At 55.2% G+C, this 20,254-nt stretch overlaps 3 protein-coding genes across 6 annotated transcripts; 2 read left to right on the forward strand and 1 right to left on the reverse strand.

Annotated features, from left to right (window-relative positions):
• The first annotated feature begins 2,177 nt into the window (after positions 1-2,177).
• Positions 2,178-6,939, forward strand: Ca11 (carbonic anhydrase 11). Its single transcript, XM_021167725.1, has 9 exons — positions 2,178-2,650; positions 2,737-2,811; positions 3,534-3,676; positions 4,749-4,934; positions 5,148-5,243; positions 5,377-5,449; positions 5,773-5,927; positions 6,008-6,173; positions 6,774-6,939. The coding sequence occupies exons 1-9, from the start codon at positions 2,584-2,586 to the stop codon at positions 6,797-6,799; spliced, it is 987 nt and encodes a 328-aa protein (XP_021023384.1). The 5' UTR covers positions 2,178-2,583; the 3' UTR covers positions 6,800-6,939.
• A 451-nt stretch (positions 6,940-7,390) lies between these two features.
• Positions 7,391-12,457, forward strand: Dbp (D-box binding PAR bZIP transcription factor). The gene is made up of 4 exons (XM_021166945.2): positions 7,391-8,036; positions 8,868-9,278; positions 10,526-10,737; positions 11,960-12,457. Exons 1-4 carry the CDS (start codon positions 7,898-7,900, stop codon positions 12,173-12,175), a joined length of 978 nt encoding a protein of 325 aa, XP_021022604.1. The 5' UTR covers positions 7,391-7,897; the 3' UTR covers positions 12,176-12,457.
• A 105-nt stretch (positions 12,458-12,562) lies between these two features.
• On the reverse strand, positions 12,563-20,240 carry Sphk2 (sphingosine kinase 2). Of its 4 annotated transcripts, XM_021166942.2 has the most exons (7): positions 19,939-20,240; positions 19,235-19,305; positions 15,547-16,015; positions 14,757-14,906; positions 14,559-14,653; positions 14,360-14,475; positions 12,563-14,112 (listed from the first exon to the last, which is right to left on the reverse strand). In XM_021166942.2, the coding sequence occupies exons 3-7, from the start codon at positions 15,950-15,952 to the stop codon at positions 13,026-13,028; spliced, it is 1,854 nt and encodes a 617-aa protein (XP_021022601.1). In that variant the 5' UTR covers positions 15,953-16,015; positions 19,235-19,305; positions 19,939-20,240; the 3' UTR covers positions 12,563-13,025. The 4 variants fall into 4 exon arrangements, with proteins under 4 accessions (XP_021022601.1, XP_029335126.1, XP_021022603.1 ...); XM_029479266.1 differs by lacking the exon at positions 19,235-19,305; XM_021166944.2 differs by lacking the exons at positions 19,235-19,305; positions 19,939-20,240 and adding an exon at positions 17,346-17,655.
• Between the last annotated feature and the right edge of the window lie 14 nt (positions 20,241-20,254).

A 20,254-nucleotide genomic window follows, 5' to 3' on the forward strand; every position in this document is an offset into this window, starting at 1 on the left:
AAAAAAAAAAAAAAAAAACCTAAAAACCAACAACCCAAAACCCAGAGATTGTTTGTTTTCTATGAATACACTGTAGCTGTCTTCAGACACACCAGAAGAGGGCATTGGATCCCATTACAGATGATTGTGAGCTACCATGTGGTTGCTGGGAATTGAACTCAGGACCTCTGGGAGAGCAGTCAGTGCTCTTACCCACTGAGCCATCTATCCCTCTCACCCTCACCCCCATCCCTCCACCCTCACCCCCACCCCCGGCTTCTGTCTTGAATCTTCCTGTCTTGGCTGTCAAGGGTAGTCATTCTTTGATGGAGACCCATCCTAACAATGAAGAGTGACTTCATCTTAAAGGATACCTCAGCATGGTGGTGCAGGATTGTCATCTCATCTACTCGGAGCACGGAGGATAGAAACTTCAAGGCTTCCCTGAACTAGAATGAGATCAAGTTCTGTCTAACTTACACAGTGAGAATCTGCCAAAAGGAAAAGGTACAAGAGGTCTGGTGATGTGCCTACTCTCTAGACTGCTAATCTAGCATTTCCCGGTCAGGGCCTGGGGGCCTGGCTTGGCAGTGGAGCACATGCCTAGAGTCCCCCAGTAAGGGGTGGGGGCGTGGCTCAGCTATAGATTGTTTGCCTGGCGTATATAAAGCCTTGGGTTCATCCTCAATGATGGGGGAAACCAAACACCTTAACCATGCAAGCTAAGACCTCGTTGTCAAATAAAGCCCACCCCTGGGTTCCAGGGGATGTCTTGTTTTAGGAGCAGAGTGGACACTAGTCAGTCCCCTACAGAAGGTGCTGCTCCTTCTGACCCCTAACTGTACCTGTGGAACCCCACACACTGAGCAGCTGAGAGCAGCTGAGAGAAGCCCACACAGCTGGATCTCTCTGTCAGTGCCCTGGGCTCCCTCCCTCTTCCCTGCTGCTCCCTGTACTCCTTTCCTGTGCTGCCTTGCTTTTGGAGACATGATGGTCTCCAACATGAGCTTCTCCAACTCATCACATCTGCCTGCCTGCCTGCCTCCCTCTGTCCTAGGTGCTCTCCTCAAGTCATTTGGTCTGTGACTAGGCCCTCTCCTCTGCCTGGGCTTCTGTCCTCCTGTCTTGCTCTGTGCAGGAGAGACTCTATATATGGGGTCCCTTCTGTGAGGCTCCAGGTCGCCTTCTCTGTTCTTTTATACTTGCTGTCTGTGTATCTTTGGATCTCTGTCTGCCCTCCATTTCTGGCCTAAATGATCTTTCTCTCTCTATTCTGTGCCTTGGTATCTCCCGATGTGTCTCTGTATCTGCATTCATTCCACTCCGTCTTCATCCTTCTTGCTGGCCCACCGGGCTCCTCTAATCCCATGGGTGGGTCTCCTTGTGTTTATCTCTACTGTATTTCTTGGTGGTTGCCTCTCTCCACCTCTCTGTCCTTCTGTGACTTATTCATTTTTTTTTTTTTTTCTGTGAGCTGTTAGTTGTTTTGTTCAGACAAGGTCTTACAGTGTAGCACAGGATGGCTTCCAATCAGCCTCCTGCATGCAGGGATGGGAAGTGAGAACCACCATGCTCCCTCTATGTAGTTATGCCTTTGTCTCTTTTCCTATGACCCAACATCATGCTTTTTAGTCTCTATCTCTCTTTCCTTTCTGCATAGCATCTTGCTCGCTTGTCTCTAAGCACTCTCTCTGTGTCTCTGTAATGTGTCTCTTTATTTGTCTCTCCTTCTTGCCCAGCCCTGACCATAAAGTCTCCCTGTGTCTATTTTTGTCTTTCCCTGCTACTTGACATCTTGCTCCCCCCTGGCCCCCTTTCAGGGCACCCTGTCCCTCCTTTCCAGCATCAGCTCACCTCCAGCCTTCTCACCCTCCAGTCCCCCAAGCCTCTGCCTCCCCGTCCTGACCAGCAGGTTTTCTGCACGCCAGGCCCCTAGCGCCCGGTCCTTTCTAGCCTTGGCACCTGGAGCTGGGGGCTTCGGGCTCCGTCGGCTACACTGCACCTTCCTTTCCAGGGCTGGGCCCAGGGGTGCGGCCCTTTCTACTGCGGAGACCCCCCAACCAAACATCAAACCAGTGGGAGCAAGTGGGTGGGGAAGAGGGAAGCAGGACCAGAGGTGATGGAAGAGGGGGTGGGGAAGACGAGAGGAGGTGGAGATGGAAAGAGGGAGAGGCAGCGCAGGGCGAGGGAGGAGGTGAGATAGAAGGAAGAAGGGAAGGCAGAGTCGAATAGGGAGGAGGAAGAGGACGGAGGGAAGAAGAGAAGGCAGGGTGAGGGAGGAGGCGGAGGGAGAGGACCGCACGCGGCGAGTGCGCGGCCAGGTTCTCTGGTTGAGAGCGAAGAGGGGGTGTGCATTGGCACCGAGAGGGACCCGGGGCCGGCGAGGGCGATCGCAGCTTCGGGAGGTAGAGAGAGTGCAGGGCGCGGGCCCAGGCGGGCGGAGGAGTGAGCGTCAAACGGGCTCTGGGGTACACGGTCCCAGCCCCTGCATCCCGGGAGCTGGGGATCCCGTTCTGGGGACAGCCAGGCTGGAAGTCCCAAGAGGAGGGGAGGGAAGAGCTAGGGGGTCGGGCGCTGGGAAAGGGTCGCTCCGAGGCCTCTTGGATGGGGGGTGCCGCTCGCCTGAGCGCCCCTCAAGCGCTGGTACTCTGGGCCGCACTGGGAGCGGCAGGTAAGACCTGGGGGTCCTGGCAGCATCCTCTGAGGGAGGGACGCGGTGGGGTGCCTAGGAGAGGGATGCAGCTGCTCTCTTCCCAGCTCACATCGGACCTGCACCTGATCCCGAGGACTGGTGGAGCTACAAGGAGAATCTCCAGGGAAACTTCGTGCCAGGTGCAAACAGGGTGGAGACCCAGAGCCCGACCCCATATCCCTAGGCGCCGTTTTCCCTAGGTTCAGGAGTCTGGGTCCTCGATCTTCTCATCTTCCATAGGGCCAAAGCTCCCAACCCCTGCCTTCTTCCCTCAGGAGTGGGGCCCAGCCTCTGAACCTCAGCGGCTCACCATGGGACATTATACATGCGCATTTCAAGTAGTGAGTGGGAGTGAGTGCAAGGAAAGTGTGGGGGTGGAGAAATGTGTGTGTTTGCAGCCATAGACAGGTCCTATTCCTGCTGGAAGGCACAGACTCGGTAGCGCAGGTCCCTGTCCCGCCCCCTCGCCCCGGGCTTCGAAGTCCTCTTTTATAACTCTTCTCCCCTAATATTCTTATCCAGCTGTGGGACCTGGGAGACTAAAAGAACTACAACTCCCATGGGGCTACGGGGCGGGCCGGAGATTGATGAGTTGTTTTCACCCCTGAGGCCTACTGGGAGTTGTAGTTCTGTTTTCACATAGCCCTTTTAAAGATGGGAACAAGGCTTGGAGCGGTTATGAGCTCCTAGGAAAGGATTCCAAAATTCTTCGAGGAATCAGGATTCTGGCTCTCATGTCCTTTCTCTCTTAGACCCAAAGCTCCAGATTTCCTCCCTCTTTTCTTCCTTCAGCTGGGGTTATCCCTGCCCCAATCCACACAGCAGGTCCTGCCTGGAATCCAGCCTATTTCTGTTCCCATAGGGCCTCCCTTCTGGGGCCTGGTGAACGCTGCCTGGAGCCTGTGTGCTGTGGGGAAGCGGCAGAGCCCCGTGGATGTGGAGCTGAAGCGGGTTCTTTATGACCCTTTTCTGCCCCCACTCAGACTCAGCACCGGGGGAGAGAAGGTAAGCTTTGCAGTGGGGCGGGTCTAAGCAGAGGGGACCTGGGCTGAGGTGGATGGTGAACCATGGGGAATAAAAAGTTACTCTCTGAAGATCACCTGGCTTGCCCTTTCCCACTGCTTTCCTCAGCTTCTCATGTTTACCCAAGCAGTGAAAACAGAAGCATTGAAAAGGCTAAACAAACCCACTCATCTTCGCAATAACCTACTATCTTATTAGCCTTCTTTTATGGCCCAGAGAGTTTATGTTACTTGCCTGGGGTCACACAGCCATCCGGCCAAGTGACATGGTCTCAGTGTCTGTACTCAGGAGGCTCTCTGCAGTACCATTTCTGTAGAAGCGCTGGCACCATGAGCCAGAAGCCCCAGCGTCATTTTCTCCGCCATACCCCAGTGCCTCAGGCCGGCTTTCTCACTAGGCTCGCGGGGTCCTGTCCACCATTGTCCTCCCCCATCCAGTCCTCCTGCTCGGCCTTCAGCTCTGTGTCCTGCAAGTCCAGCCAACCAAAGCCCCCCACCCTCTTGTGGAGTTCACCATCATCCCAACCACCCAAAGACTGAGGCAGGGGGAGGGACGATTCAAAGCCTCCCTGTCTCAAAAAGCCAACAACAACAACAAAAATAATAAATAAACTATGGCAAATCCCCATAACTGCCCACGAGACCTCAAATCGGGGCTAGGAGCTTTTTTTTTTTCATTTTTCTTTTTCTTTCTTTTTTGTTTGTTGTTGTTGTTGTTTTTGGTTTTTGGTTTTTTTGAGACAGAGTTTTTCTGTATAGCCCTGGCTGTCCTGTGACTCACTTTGTAGACCAGGCTAGCCTTGAACTAAGAAGTTCGCCTGCCTCTGCCTCCCAAGTGCTGGGATTAAAGGTGTGCACCACCACTGCCCGGCAGTTCAGTACTTGTTAACTGAATTAAGACACTGGTGTTAAGCACCTCAAAAGATATGGTCTGAGCCTGGGGAGTAGCTGATGCCCAAGCTATATTAGATAATCATTGGACTCAGGGAATAAGAGTGGAGGGTGGGAGAGGTTCCTCTCCCTGTGTCCCCCAATAGTTTATACCTCTCCTGCAGCTCCGGGGAACCTTGTACAACACTGGCCGCCATGTCTCCTTCCTACCTGCTTCCCGACCTGTGGTCAATGTGTCTGGGGGTCCCCTTCTTTATAGCCACCGACTCAGTGAACTACGGCTGCTATTTGGAGCTCGAGATGGTGCCGGCTCTGAACACCAGATCAACCACGAAGGCTTCTCCGCTGAGGTGGTGACCCCCTCACCTGACCCTCCAACACTAGATCACCCTGGTTTCTTCGCTTATGCTTCACCCTATCCTGCTACTCAGGGCCGCCTCTCCCTACCCTAAGTACTAATCCCCGGTGCAGTTCTGGACACCAAAGCCCTGAGAGTTGAAACCACCATCGTCTCTGAACCTTCCGCTAAGAAACCCTTCTCTGTGCCTCCTCTTCCTCCCCAGGTGCAGCTAATCCACTTCAACCAAGAACTCTATGGGAACCTCAGTGCTGCCTCAAGGGGCCCCAATGGCCTGGCCATTCTCAGCCTCTTTGTCAATGTGAGGGAGGCAAGGAGGGCAACTGGCTTCCAGGGTGTGAGGGACAGGGAGGCTGGGAGGCTAGCCTGGGGTGGTGGGTCTTTGTGGAGCAGGTCTGGGCTGCCGTCTCCCTCGCCTCGTGCCTCCCACGTAGGTGGCTGGCAGTTCCAACCCATTCCTCAGTCGTCTTCTCAACCGGGACACTATCACCCGAATCTCCTACAAAAGTAAGTCCCCCAAGCTGGGGGTGGCGTCCCAGCTCCTAGGAAGGCTGGGGAAGGAGGGTGGGCTACAGAGTGAGTTCAAGGCCAGCCTGGGCTACTTAGCAAGAGCAGTGTGATGACAGAAAGGGAAGAGTGGCTGGAGATGATGCAGCTTGGTCACGAGCGCCTGGTCACAATCTCCCGGTGAGGGAATGGGGGCCTGGAGCAGTGGTACCTGCCTAGCATGTCCAAAGCCTTACATTCAGTCTCCATACGGCAACAGACATAACTAAGTCCCCGTGCATTATCTGGGACCCCCCTTTCACGCTGACTTGATGTCTGCGCAGATGATGCCTACTTTCTTCAAGACCTGAGCCTGGAGCTCCTGTTCCCAGAATCCTTCGGCTTCATCACCTATCAGGGATCTCTCAGCACTCCTCCGTGCTCTGAGACTGTCACCTGGATCCTCATCGACAGGGCTCTCAATATTACCTCCCTCCAGGTGACTGACCCCCGTGTGTGCATGCTACTCCTGTCCTGAGCACCACCCCGTCCACTCACCCATGGTTTCTCTTGAGGCAGATGCACTCCCTGAGACTCCTGAGCCAGAATCCCCCCTCCCAGATCTTCCAGAGCCTCAGTGGTAATGGCCGGCCCTTGCAGCCCCTGGCCCACAGAGCCTTGAGGGGCAACAGGGACCCCCGACATCCCGAGAGGCGCTGCCGAGGCCCCAACTACCGCCTGCATGGTATGCTTATTGTGTCCCCTCCTTCTCCACGTCCTGATAGTCTGCATTTATTCCCAGTGGTTGTCTCAGTGTGATACATCCCTTGTCCTTTCTCACCTCTCCATATGGAACAGCATGCTGCAGCCCACCCCTCTTTGCAGCTTAGTCTAAGGCCTGACACCTGTTTTCCTTACATACTGGTCCATGCCCTCTGCCTACTGTTACTTGCCAAGATGGTACGGTCCAAGTCACCTGTTTACAAATGGTATGACCCTACTTAGAACTGTAGTCTTTCAGCTATTCCCTTTCTGAGAATCAGCGGGGTACAATCCCTCTGGCTTTCTTACTGCCAGTGTGGCTCTGCCCCAGGAAATCGCTTGGTTTCTTGTCTGGTTTCTCAACATGGTACAGCCCAGATGACCATATCCTCTCCATGTACCTTTATGCAAACCAGCCTATTCTGCACGTCCCATGTGGCCTTCTTCCCTCCCTACATGGTCTAGTCCAGGAGGTGACCATTTCCCCAACTTGGTATATTCCATTCCCCCTTAGCAGCCTGACTGTAGTAGAGTCCTATGTGCTCAGCTCCCACACCCCTCAAGCCGGTGCTTCCCTTTGCAGTGGACGGTGGTCCTCACGGTCGCTGAGACTCCCCAACGAGGATTACGCCCGCCTGTTCTGAGGGGAGGGGATTCACCCCAAAACAAAGCTATTAAAAGGACTGAATGTTTCCGGTTTCTCGGTGGTTTATCAGTCGCGATTGAGGAACATCTAGATATTAAAAAAATAATCCTTCCCGAAGCCCACTTCTTTCTGCCTTAATCTGCTCTAATTGATGTTCTGCTTTTTTTCCCTCAAACAATGAGTCTGTAAACACTCGACTCCTTTAAGAGGCACCCCTCCTGCCCCACACCCGCATCCGGTAGCACGCGCAAAGCCATGTGCTTCCCCCTTCTTCCTGCCTCATTGGCCCGAAGTGGGTCACGGTCCCGCCTCCAGCGCCTCCTCCCATTGGCCAAATATAGGTCAGTGTCCCGCCTTCTTCCAAAAGGCGAAGCAACTCCACAAGTTCAGCCCCTCACGCGCCTCCAGGGCCTTGGCATATCCCTTCATCTCATTGGCTGAGCGTCTCAAGGGCTCGAGACGTGATTGGTTCGTGCCAGCAGCGGAGGAAGGCACGCGGCTGGGGTGCATGGCCCAAGTGGAGGGAGGGGGCCCGGAGGAGGGGCGCGCGCTCTGGCGTCCGGTGTTTTGGTTTAGATTTTTTTTTTCCGCGAAAGAAGTTTGCTTTGGCCACGCCTCAAGGCTGCCACCTCCTCCTGCCCCCTCCTCCGCCCCTGGGTGCACACCTCTGGGTGCAGATTGCAAAGCTCCTTTCTTTGCGAGAAGTGCAAAATTGGCTAGAGCCAGAGTCTCGCCCACCTGGTACAGAAGGAGCGCGCGCCTGTGTCCCTTGGGGACCCACAGTTGCAAAGAGACAGCTGCTTGATTTGGTCACCCACTCGCCCAGACTATAGGAGCCTCCCGGGACAGTCTTTGAGTTGCACCTTTCTGCAGAACTGACTGGTTGAACCCCCGCAGCGCTCTTAGGATTTGAAGCGTCCTGATCTTGGAGGCTTGCACGCCGCGCTCGCCCGACTCTGGGACACATTCGCCCGAACCACTGGAGAGTGCGGGTGACTGACATATCATCTCATCTCTTCGACTCTCCGTGAGCTCATGAACCTGGGAGCAGGTCCACGGCAATGGCGCGGCCTCTGAGCGACAGGACCCCGGGCCCCCTGCTGCTGGGTGGCCCGGCTGGGGCCCCCCCTGGCGGGGGAGCGCTGCTTGGACTGAGGAGCCTTCTGCAGGGAAACAGCAAGCCCAAAGAACCGGCCAGCTGTGAGTTCTAGTCCCACTGTGTTAGGGACTCAGCTGTTGGGGTGGTGGTCCATGGCATCTATCAGCTAGGTGTCCCATCTTTGCTAGTCTTCATTAGGTCACTTAGGTCTTCCAGTCCATCAGCCTCCAGGACCAAATCTGACGCCTAGAGGGCCTAAGGGTCAAGTCCCTGGAGTGTTCCTACTTGAGGACAGAGTTTAGGTGCCAGACCCCTCTTTCTTCCCTTTGGCCTCGGCGTCTGGACCCCTGGAGTCCTAGGGGAAGGGAGGGGGTGTGTCGGATGCTCACACGGTGCAGACACGGGCTTGGGCGGAGCCTCGCAGGGTCACATGGAAACTAGGGATGAGGAATGTGCCTGAGCACTGGAGCCCCTTCCAGCCCCAACAGACTGTGGGGGAGGGGATGAGGGTGCTGGGGGTGGGAGAATTACTGAGCTGTCACTTTTTCTTTCTCACCTGCCCAACCTTTCACCCACCTTGTCACTAAACCCTTCTTCTAAACTTCCATCCTCGTTCTCTGGGTCGCTTGTGCTTGTGTTTCTTAATCCCCTCCCGGGCCCCAACCCTATCCTTCTGTATACTTTTGTCTTTTCCCCTCTCCGGGTCCCCGTTTCCCTGACCCTCTATTGCTGGGGCCTTGTTCTCTTTTCTCTCTGGGTCTCCCCAAGCCCCGTCTTTATTCCTCTCTTCTTTTTCTGGGTTCTCTCCCTGCCTGTACCCACCTCCCTGGGTACGGCTCCCGTCTCCTCACTTTTCTGTATCTCCGCCATATCTCTAACTTGGGGTCCCTCCTGTGTCCCTCCACCCCATCCGGTCTCTCCCTGGCCTACAGGTCTCCTGAAGGAAAAGGAGCGCAAGGCAACTCTGCCCTCAGCCCCCGTCCCGGGACCCGGCCTGGAAACGGCGGGCCCAGCCGATGCCCCGAGTGGGGCCGTTAGTGGCGGTGGGTCCCCTCGGGGGCGCTCAGGGCCTGTGGCTGGCCCGAGTCTTTTTGCGCCGCTGCTGTGGGAACGCACATTGCCTTTCGGGGACGTGGAATACGTGGACCTGGACGCCTTCTTGCTGGAGCACGGGCTACCGCCGAGCCCGCCACCCCCCGGGGGCCTGTCGCCCGCACCCTCTCCAGCGCGCACTCCCGCGCCCTCCCCCGGGCCCGGCTCTTGCAGCTCCTCTTCCCCCCGCTCCTCGCCCGGGCACGCCCCCGCGCGGGCCACTCTGGGAGCCGCCGGCGGCCACCGCGCAGGTGCGGCGAAGGGGCGGGGCTGTCGGGCGGGGCGGGGCCTCGCGACACTTTTGGAAGTCTGCCCAATGAGATGCTGCGATCCTTTAGGGGACTTGGGTCCCCAAATGCGAAAGGATTATTCACTGAGAGGCAGTATTCTTCTCTAAGACAAAAGTTTCCTCATGTTCTTGGAGCCAAGACTAGAAACTTAGAACACCTTAGTTAACTGGAGAGTACTATCTCCAGAGTCTGGGTCCAGAATTTTGGGAAACGAGATGGGACTGGACTTCAAGGCCACCTAAAATGGGAGCGAGCAGGCCAGAGCGGGGTACTACGTTCCCGGATCCTACACACACACACACCCCATCCCCCAAGTGGATGGTGTTGCATCCTGCCTCCCAGTCTTGCTGAAGAGAATATCGGGATCCCTCTTCTGGCTTCTACAGAGGAGTTTTCCCATGTTCCTGTGTTGGGGACCTAGGATCTCAGAACTGTGGGAATCTGGATGGCAAAGAGCTTGGCAGGCCGGTTCTCCCACGATCCTCCCCCATAGCGCGGGATGGGTGGGTAGAATCATTGTAGATGTTGGAGCTGAGACCAAAAGGAACAAGAAGGGAGGCGACCCCAATCAAGACAAGGAGTCTCGATGTGGGACGCCTGGGTACACCTGTCCCTGATCCGACCTCCAGGCAAAAACCAGTGCTGCACATTCCCTCGCCACGTGAGTCCTCCCTCCTGGCTGCGCGCACGCGCTCTCACGCGCGAGGAGGCGGGGCCGGGAACGTGCGGGTGCTTAGTTGGGGAGGAGGGGAAAGGGGAAGCTGTAGGCCACACGTGACGCGGCCCTGAACTGGTGTCCTCGGCTGGCCCCAGCTTATTTGTTCTTAAAGACACAGGACTCAACCTTTTTTAGCCAGGCTCCTGGAACTTCCATCACTCCTAGGAGTGGGTCTAACAGGTCTAAGCTCTGAGAAAGGGCACAGTAAGTAGGACTCGGACACGGCAGTGGGAACAAAATAACACTGAGTCTGAAGTTTAGAGGTTTTAGAAGACTCACGGGATATTTAAGGCCAGTCATTTCTGCCTTACAATGATAGAGTTGCCTTCCGGTGGCAAAGCATCTTTGTCACAGGGTTGATGCCTGACAGGATTTGTGTTAAGACAGCAGAAAAAAACCTGCCCTGTGGTGGATAAGCTTGGGGGAGCGGTGCTCTGAGAACGCAGACCCCGAACTACTCACACATTCAAGCGATAATGTATTTCTCTAGGCTTGACATCTAGGGACACACCCAGTCCTGTGGACCCAGACACCGTGGAGGTGCTAATGACCTTTGAACCTGATCCCGCTGATCTCGCCCTGTCAAGCATTCCAGGCCATGAGACTTTTGACCCTCGGAGACACCGCTTCTCAGAGGAGGAATTGAAGCCTCAACCAATCATGAAGAAGGCAAGGAAAGTCCAGGTGCCTGAGGAACAGAAGGTGAGCGCCCCAAAGCAGACGGAAGCTTCTCTCTCTGGGGAGGTCTCAGAGCTTCGTGGTCTGTAGGCATAGCCTAGCTCATGAGGCTTCAGGGGACAAGTTTTGTCCTGAGAGTCACGAAGATGGTGTCATTCATTGTGACCTCCAGTCACTTGGACCCATAAGCCAGTCTCCCTGTGCACAAGAGCTCAGGTTCCAAGAGGCTCTGCTGCCAATTACAGCTCTCATTGGCTGTCCCATCGGCCCGCTGCTCGGCTTCTCAGCGGCTGGCCTCGCCGGAGCTGGTCTTTGGCTTTCAACCTGAAACATCTGTAGAACTGCCTCTGCCTTGGTGCAGACGTGGCCATCCAGGGACCTGGAAGTCATCCTTTACCGGCCATATTCTAATTTGTGGGGATTTCAGCAGCAAATGTCTTTTTCTAGTGTTCTGGTTTTGCTCTTACTGAGGTCTCTCATGTCTTTGCCGTGATCTTGTATGCATCATAGCCATTCCAGCATCTAGTTCCATCTAAGAAACCTCTTCCATACGAGTGGTTTTCTTCTGCTACAGAGCTCAGCTGTTGCTAGGAAATGGATGTGTCCTAACAAGCTGGAACCTTTAATTAAGAGGAAGCCTAGGGAAGCATCTTTCCAGCTGGGTGAAGGACCCATGGTATGATCCTCAGGGGAAGCCGCAGGCCCCGCCCCCCCAACTCTTCCATCAATCAGATACGGGAGGAACTGCTCCCTGACCTCAGTTCAAGGGGAGAGGCTGCAGCTACTTACAGCTCATGTTTACTTTCTGATGAGATGCGGTTGCCTTGGCAACCAGGACACCAAACCCCATCACTAGGGGAGCTATCCAACCTTTCCTTAGCAACCAGGATCTGGAAAGGTGATGTCTAGAGCAGTGTACACTTCAGTGAGATAACCCCTCAGACCCTGAAGGCCTCGTTGCTAGGTAACAAACATCCATAGCAACCAGCTTTCCATGGGTCCTTGTCAAGTGGGGAATCTTGCTGTCTGCAGTGGAGAATTTGAAGACCAGCTTTTTTTCATATGTGCACCTGGAATCTATTTCCGCCAGAGACCTGTTCTTAGCAACCAGAGCAGTAGACAACAGAAGTTTGGGTATCTGTCCCAGCAAAGACCAATAGCCCTTAGGCCTCACTGCTGTACAGAATCAGATACGCAGAGTTCCTTTTGTTGTATCTCAGTGCCCCTTCCACCCCTCCACCCCCAGGATGAGAAGTACTGGAGCCGGAGATACAAGAACAATGAAGCAGCCAAGAGGTCGAGAGATGCAAGAAGACTCAAGGAGAACCAGATATCTGTGCGGGCTGCCTTCCTGGAGAAGGAAAACGCCTTGTTGCGGCAGGAGGTGGTGGCTGTGCGGCAGGAGCTGTCCCACTACCGCGCTGTGCTTTCACGCTACCAGGCCCAGCACGGGACACTGTGAGGCCACCTCCACCCTGCCAGGGCAGAGTCCTGTTCCTTGCTCAGACTTACACCTGACTCCCTCCTTCCTCCTTGTCCCATGGCCAGTGGTCTGGCCAGCTAGGTGCCCCAAGAACGTCATGATGCAGACAAATACATTTATATTTTTAAGAAAAAGCTAGCCTTCCCCCACCTCCCTTGTGGGGGTGGGGAGGGTCCTGTGTGTGCTCTTAGCATGTTGGGGAACCCATCCATCCAGCCGCCTCCATCAACACAATCCTGAATAAATCTTGAGAACCCGGGAGCCAGCTGTTGTGGCGGACAAAGCAGCTACTGGCTCTGTCTCAAGGCTGCATCCAAGCTGGGTGCTGCTGCTACCCTTATAGGACCACAATAACTGAAAGGGATATCAGGTGGAAGGGGTGAAGGCCTAGAGGAAAGCAACACCTTTATTGCATAGACCTTTTCAATTGCTTTTTAGACTAGGGAGAGGGACACACAAGACACAGAACATCCCATCCCTAACTGGCCAGGGGAGGAACATTAGTGCAAATCTGGGGACCACCTGGGGGAACCTGCCCCTCAAGGGCTGATTGGCCAGTCAAATAGAGGCACCGGAGTAGGCAAGAAGAAACCCTGGCTGGACATTAAGCTGAAGAAGCCTTGCTAGCTCATACATTCCAGGCCCCATCATTGGACATCAAGAAAGGCAGGCCCCACCCTCAAGCCTCTAGGTCCTCTGGGAACTGAGGGTCAGGACCACTCTCCACCCTCCTCACAGTTCTGAGTGCGGGCCCTACTTCTACCTATAAAAGATATATCTTAGCCTATGGGGCGCTGGTTCCACCAACTCGGGATGCTTTTAGGCTCATTCAGGCCTGCGGCTTTTGACCTGCAGGCCCAGTGAGCAGCGTGGCGAGACCTGGGTGCACCTGCGCCTGTATTGGCCCATACTCTACTAACTCCCCATCTACAGTAAGCAGGCCACGAGGCGTGAGTGGTTCAAGGCGGAAGGCACGTGCTGCAGCATAGCCCAGATGTGGACAGCCCAGGCTGAAGTGGTTTCCATGCTCCATGGCCAGTAAAATGCGTAGAAGCGCAGCCCGTGAGATGCCGCTCCGCACCCAACACAGGTGCACCACGCCATCATCAAAGCGTGCATGTGGGGCCGCCATCAGGTCTGCGCAGAGGTGGCTCGGCAAGATGCCCAACATGAGTACAAACTCCCCCTCTATGGTCACCCAGTCTTGGGGCAGTGGAGAGCCCAGGGGAGGGAGGAGGTGGTCCGTCGGGCCCCAGGTAGAGGCTTCTGGAGCACTGTGGGTGGGAGGCAGGAACCCCGAGGAAGCTGGCATTTCTGGGGGCCCTTCAGCGATGGGTGAAAGCTGAGCTGTTTTGAGAGCGTTGGGGGATGAAGGCAGCAGTGGGTCTGGGGACAGAGGTGCATCCCCAGCTCCTCCCCAGTCTCCAGTCAGCTCTGGACCACCACCATTGAGGGACAGGTCAGGCAGGGGCTCAGGGGAGCCAGGGGAGACCAAGGCAGGCTGGGGAAGGGGCAGGGGCAGGTCAGACACAGATCGATGTAGAGGCGAGTGGGTGGCGGTTGGGGCTGGGGCTGGAGCCAAGACTAGTTCTGACTTGGCTCTAGGCAGACTGTGGCCTGGGATGGGCAAGGCTGGTTCTGTGGTAGCGGGGAGATAGGAGAGGCGTCCACGGTAGGTATGCAACGAGGCCAGGCCTAGCACTGCACCCAGTGTGAATCGAGCGCTGCCCAGGGCCCTGAAGCGCTCACTATGAATGTCCACATCTGACAAGAATCCCCAGGCCACTGACAGAAAGGAAAAACAGCGGGATCCTGAGGCTAGCGTCACAGAGAGCAGGTCCAGAGGATGGCTGCCACCACGGCAGAGAAGAAGCGAGCAGTTGAGCAACAGGTCAACACCGACAACCTGCTCAAACCTTCAAAATCAGAGAAAGGTGTCACAGTGGGGAAGAGCAATGGGGAGTGAGACAAGAAGGGTAAAGGAGAAAGGCGGGAGCAGCCGTGCCATCAGGGACACATCCCGGAGCCCCTGTAAGCACCCAACGGAAGGTGGTCTGTGGGCCAGGGTAAGGGGTAGCAGGATGACGAGAAGATATCAAGCCCTGTAGTCCCAAAGACTCGTCCCTCTCTTTAGCAGGTATCCCTCAGGAATAGTCAACGTACCCGCCATGATGGTTCACCGCCCCAGCTAGTGCATTGCCCGAGCCACAGGGGAGGACACCAATGGGCATCCGCACGGCGTCTTCCCAGTCTGGCCGATCAAGGAGCCCATTCAGCACCTGCAGTTGGGATAGGACGGCCTGGGTCCTGGCCTCCCTCTTCAGTTACCCCCAGGGCAGGACCAGGGTGTCTGCAGGTCTACCTCGTAAAGCAGCCCGTCTCCAGACACAGTGACAATGCCTTCCCACTCACTCAGGCTTAACCCCTGCACCAGCTCACGGGCATGGTTCTGTCGTTCTAAGGGGGCAAATCAAAAGGTTAGTCGAGAGGCCTCCTCTTCTATCCCGCCCTCCAGAAAATCCAGGAGCAACCCTCTTACCCCTACTGCCAGCAGCCCTACCTGTCTGTATGAGGTTGAAGGACAGCCCAGCTTCAGAGATCATGGGCACCACGTGGTCCATACAGCGCTGCCAGGCCAGGCCCCGCCCCCCAAAAGGATTGACCAATATGAGCAGCCTGGGCTTCCGGGGCAGCAATTCAGGGGTGATTTCTGAAGCGGAGAGAAAGGAAAGGCTGAATCTTGGAGAGGCTGGAGATCCTGCCTCCTCCCTAGCAACAGTATCTGTAAATGGGTCCAAGGCTACTTGATAGGGAAAGGGGAGGTTCCCAAGGCCTGCTGGGAGTTTCTGCCTCCCTGCTGTCACCTGGCCAGTGAGGTCCAGCCAGTTTTTTCTCACAGGTGCTACGACAAAGCGTGAGTTGTGAAAGCAAGTGTGTGCCCTTTGAACCAGTATGTGGCAGGTGGGGAAAGGCATGATCTCTGGACAACTGTTAACCAGCATCGGGTTCCTGTCAGTGAGCCCCTAAGCAGTGAGGGTCACACAGGAAGGAAGCAGGCACCCTGGGTGAGGGGGCGCTGCTGGAAAGGCAGTGGAGCTCCAGGACCTCTGAGCTGCCTGAAGGTCCTAGCGACCTGGGTTGTACCTGGCATTCTCAGCCTCCTGCTGACACTCGCCTACCAGACTTACTCAGCTGTCAAGGGAGGAGCAGACAATGGCGCCAACAGCAGAGGCCCTCACTGGGCTTCTCTCTGCTGTGTCTCATTCTTCTGAGACAGACCCAAAAGACACAAAGTACAGAGGCATGGGAACACATGGCAACACCCATATGGCCCTGGCCCAGCATCTCACCCTGGTCCCCTGACAGAGGCACTCCTCGGAGGAGACACATGAGGGCAGTGGCCCAGCGCTGGGCCTCTGCACGATTCTCCTCATAAGTGGTGGCCCCATCGGCCCGAAAGGTCCGAGTAGCTCTTCGCCGGCCCCCTCGACGGCCACGTGGGTAGGTGTAGATGCAGAAGTAGGCTGCAGTGTCCTCGGGGCTACGGCTCTGCAGCGTGCCACAGCCCGAGACCTCGTCCAGAGAGACTAGACCATCTCTGGGCCGGGCTTCTGGCTTTGGGCGTAGTCGCTGTATGTGTAGGGCTTGTGTTGTGAGGGTGAGGGCAAACCGTGGGCCATGGGCCGGGTAGGAACCAAACTCGCCATGCAGGATTGGAGTGCTGGCAGCCACTGGCAGTGGTGGTGGTGGGGCCATGACCCTGGTTCAGTTCCAAGCACTCCTAGGCTCTTGGCTTGTGATCCGCTCCTGGACCAGCCTCTGTGGGGAGGGAGGAAGACAGTGGTCAGAACCCAGGATCCCCTGGTAGGTGGGAGACAGGAAAGACCTGTGAAAAGGAGACGGAGTGTGGGAAAAGAGTACCTTAGAGTCAGAAACGCATAGATTGGGGGAGGGGGGAGAATGCCTGTGTGCAGGCATGAAATTATTCAGGACTCTGTTGCAACAACTAGTTAATAAATACTCCCTGAATGTCAGGCATAGTGGTGCATACAGGCAGAACTAGAAAGTCAAAAACACAGGTTTGAGGCCAGCCGGGGAATGTCTTGTTTCAAAACAACAACAAAACCCATGCCAATCAGAAGAAAGAGAAAGCAAGCGACCTGTCAGACTAAAGGGCAGACAAAGGCTTAAGGGAGGGAGACACTGGATGACAGAGGCAGGAGAAAATAGGCCGAGAGGGAAGACACTGTCCCCTCCCACACACCGAGTCACTGCCCGGTGGAGACACACAAAGAAGAAAGAGACAGCTCTGAAAAGCAGAGGGACAGTGAACAAGCACCGGCTTCGGAGGTACAGGCTGATAAATACTTGAAGCCGGGCAGTGGTGGCTCACGCCTTTAATCCAGGCACTCAGGAGGTAGAAGCAGGCGATTTCTGTGAACTGGAGGACAGCCTAGTGTACAGAGTGAGTTCGGACAGCCAGGACTGTGCAGATAAACCCTATGGGGAGCTGGGGAGGGGGGACTTAAAAGTTTCTCTCTCCAGTGAAGAAAACCTGTTGCTTTCCTGCCTGTTACAGAAGGGAAAGAACATGACACACAGGTCAGAGGGGGAGCCACCTGTGGGAGCCCAAGGCAGTGACTACCAGCTTGTCTGACTGGAAGCACTAACCTGGGTGTCTGGCCGAGTTTCCTCCAGGAAGAAGGTGAGCCAAGACTGAGCCCCTTCTCGGTCTGGCTCCGTAGAAGGTTCCAACCTCCTAACTGCTCACCTTTGGGCAGTTCAACCCAGTTGCCTGACTAGTTTGTCACCTTTCTCAGGCTCGCAGCAGCCTGGGACACGCCCCCATGAATATTCTCCCTGAGGATCTACCTCTGCCCGCTGCTCTGGGCCACTCCTTTAATACCCGTGAATCTGCCCCACCCTTAAAACCTGTAGGGACCGGTCTGAGGCCCTCAAATCAGACACCAGCACAGAGCCTTATGAATGCTCCATTCTAGGCTGGGTCTCGGTCTCCCAGGACCCCAGATCTTGGCTCCACCCACAGGCTCCCGGCCCACCACCGTTTGTCCCCGGTCTCCCTAGCCAGTACAACCACTCCAGGGCCGCAACGCAGGACCAGGTCTGAGTCTCTATCCCGGGGCCAGACCTGGTTGCCGTTTCCAGATTTCTCCCAGTACTCCGCACCAGGCGTGAGTGTCGGCCCCTCTGGGGTCACCCCAAACCCCGCAACCTGCGCGCACGCTGCGTCGTCCGGCAGCCCCTCCGGAGTCTGCACTACCGCCCCCATCTAGGGGTGGGGGAAGGGTGTGCGTCCGTCCAGCCAATGGCTGCCCCGAATCCGAGCCGCACCAATGAGAGGTCAGGGGGGCGGAGGCATCCGCCTTCATAACTACGCGCCGGGGCTAGGCGGCGGTCGAAGGAAATCGGGCGGGGCTCCAGCCGAGCTAGGCAGCTCCCATTATAAGTGAGGGCACACTGGCAGTAGATGAAAGGATGTGGTCGAATGCAAAGCTTAGCCCGCCATCTTTGTTAAGGTCAAAACAAGCCCTTCCCAACAGAGTCAATAAAAAGGGGTGTGGAGGAGTTCTTCAACCAACTCTCCAACGTTGGTAACAGAGCAAGGCAGAGATAGAGTGTGATGGTGTCCTGTAATCTTAAAAACTAGGGAGGCTGAGGCACAAGCATCAGGAAGTGCAAGAGCTGCCTCTGCTCTTAGAGCCTGTCGCGTGACACCTTGTGTCAAACAAGCCCCAGAAAATGATCGACACAGGTGGAGACCATTCTGGAATGAACCAGGCTCGGGAGGCTCATTGACTTACAAACTGATTTGGACGACAGCCTTCCGGGAGGAAGAATGAGATTAACATCCCAGGAAACCACCATGTGACAAGACGGCCCCAGAAAGCAGCATAGGTAAGGGAAAGCACTGGAAACCCAGAGCTGGGAAGGAAAAAAAGAGGTGGACAGAGACAGGCAAGGAAAGGGCGGCAGGAGACACAATCGGGTGTGTGGGTGTGTGCGCACAAACACTGGTGTCTAAACGTACCTCTCACACGCTGGACAAAACTTGCTCATACTAACCTACACTCTGTTAAGGCAGGGACAAAACTTCTTAGGCAAAAAATAAGAGGAGGAGGGAGTCTGCTTATTGCGAAATACCCCTTGCATCGCATCTGCCCCCGTAAGAGGTGGAGCTCAGGGAGATGCAGAACCCGGGATACAGCCAGAGCGCCGAGAAAACCCTGACCAAAGAGGCTGAAACGGGAACAGGAAAGGGGAAACGCTAACTCACCCAAACTGAGTGACCTCGCCCTGCGGAGCCCTCAGAAGCCCAGCTGGGAGAGAAAAGGACTGCTCACCCTGCCCCCAGGGGAAGTCTGGGGCCAGCGACAGAAGGGCCCTGGCAGACATTATCATCCTTGGTATGACAACCACAGACTTCAGACCAGTGCTTCTCAACATTCATGATGCTGGGACCCTTTAATATAGTTCCTTACGTTGTGGTGACCCCCCCAAACATTTCATTGCTATAACTGTAATTTTACTACTGTTACAAACTGTAAATATGTGGTATACAGGATAGCTGATATACGACCCTGTGAAAGGGCCCAGACCCACAGGATGAGAGCCTATTCTGTAGCTAGAGTCTTACCTGGTTCCATTGCCCCTTGGATTTAGGTGTCTAGTGGGCACCCAGGCCTCTGTTGTCACAGCAGGGCCTGAGCCCCAAACTGGAGGCCATCTATGTAGAGGCGGCTTCGTAAAGAGTCTTGCTAACTCCCTGTGCAGGCCCAGGTTGGGGTTCTGAAGAGGAGGGCACATTGCAGGCTCAGTATCCCAGAGCCAGCATCTCTCATCCAGCTGGCCTGTCTTGTACTACCCAAGTACAGGTAATATATCCTACCTAACACTCCATACCAAAAGAGTGAAGACACTTACAGACCTATACAATCAGGGAAGACACCCTAACAGGGAGTCTTTTTCATCACTTTCTTTTTCCAAACAAGGAAAAACACAAAACAGAAAATGACTTACCCAAGATCACAACTTTAAATGGCAGAGCCAGGCCAAGTGTTGAAAGACGGTAATCCCAGCTACTTCGGAGGCTGAAGCAGGAAGAGTGAGTCAAAGCCAGCTGGGACAACTTTGTGAAACCTTGACTTAAGGGGGCGGGGTGAGTGGGGGACAGAGCTGGCACTAGAACTAGCTTACTAAATGGCGAGGTGCCAACTGTTCAGTTTTGTATCTTTGTCTCTCCTTCCGCCGGGGGTTCCCTCACCATTTTTCCTTCTCACCCTTAGGCCTCCACACCTCCAACCACCGTCATTGTCTCTATTTCAGTCTCTCTGGAGCTTGTTATCTACCCCCTTTCCAAACCGGGAGCTCTGCGTGCCTTCTCTGCACATCAATATGTACACATCAATATGTACGAAAATGTTGGGCCAGTTCAACCAGTCTGGTTTAGGAAAGGGTGAAAAAAAGCTGTCCCTAAGGACGAAAACAAAGGAGAGATCCGAGAAGAGGTCATCTAAGGGCAGGGGGAAAAGTTCAACACAAAATATTAAATAATAATAATAAGGTATTATGGGTTGAATAGTAGCAAGAAAGTCTCGGGTGAGAGATCTAGTAGGACTTCCTGAACTTCAGTTCCGTTTAGTAAGTTGAGCATAAGAAAAAGGCAGCCGAGAATTTAAGGAAGTGTGAGATGAGCTTTTTCTTCAGGCCAGGATAAGCCTCACCTTCGACACACAGTCCACCGGGTCCTCCGCGAGCCACCGAGAAGCGGTCGGCGTGCGGCCAGAGAGTCACCACGCGACTCGTCCAGCAAGCTCCGAGCATGTCTCTGATTCTCAGGTCCCTTTACCCCTGGAGAGTGTTAGAGCAGGGATGGGGAAAGGCCAGAGAGGCTCCGAGTCCCAGCCCTTTCCTCCGGCTGACTTCTCTTTGGTTCTGGAAGCCTCGGTTTAGTCGGTCCTCCCACATACCATCGAGAAACCCAAATTGTGGTAGAGCTCCGCGTCGCGCTCATGTGACGTCACCCGTGCACCACAGAGA

Source organism: Mus caroli, chromosome 7 (genome assembly GCF_900094665.2).
Source record: "Mus caroli chromosome 7, CAROLI_EIJ_v1.1, whole genome shotgun sequence".
NCBI lineage: Eukaryota > Metazoa > Chordata > Mammalia > Rodentia > Muridae > Mus > Mus caroli.

Coding starts and splice junctions, on each gene's coding strand:
- Dbp (XM_021166945.2), top strand. CDS start 7,898: ATGGCGCGGCCTCTGAGCGACAGGACCCCGGGCCCCCTGCTGCTGGGT. Junction 8,037..8,867: donor GCCCAAAGAACCGGCCAGCT/GTGAGTTCTAGT, acceptor CCTGGCCTACAG/GTCTCCTGAAGGAAAAGGAG. Junction 9,279..10,525: donor CGCCGGCGGCCACCGCGCAG/GTGCGGCGAAGG, acceptor GTATTTCTCTAG/GCTTGACATCTAGGGACACA.
- Ca11 (XM_021167725.1), top strand. CDS start 2,584: ATGGGGGGTGCCGCTCGCCTGAGCGCCCCTCAAGCGCTGGTACTCTGG. Junction 3,677..4,748: donor TCAGCACCGGGGGAGAGAAG/GTAAGCTTTGCA, acceptor CCTCTCCTGCAG/CTCCGGGGAACCTTGTACAA. Junction 5,450..5,772: donor CACCCGAATCTCCTACAAAA/GTAAGTCCCCCA, acceptor ATGTCTGCGCAG/ATGATGCCTACTTTCTTCAA.
- Sphk2 (XM_029479266.1), bottom strand. CDS start 15,952: ATGGCCCCACCACCACCACTGCCAGTGGCTGCCAGCACTCCAATCCTG. Junction 14,654..14,756: donor CTTCAACCTCATACAGACAG/GTAGGGCTGCTG, acceptor TTGCCCCCTTAG/AACGACAGAACCATGCCCGT. Junction 14,113..14,359: donor GCGGTGAACCATCATGGCGG/GTACGTTGACTA, acceptor CTGATTTTGAAG/GTTTGAGCAGGTTGTCGGTG.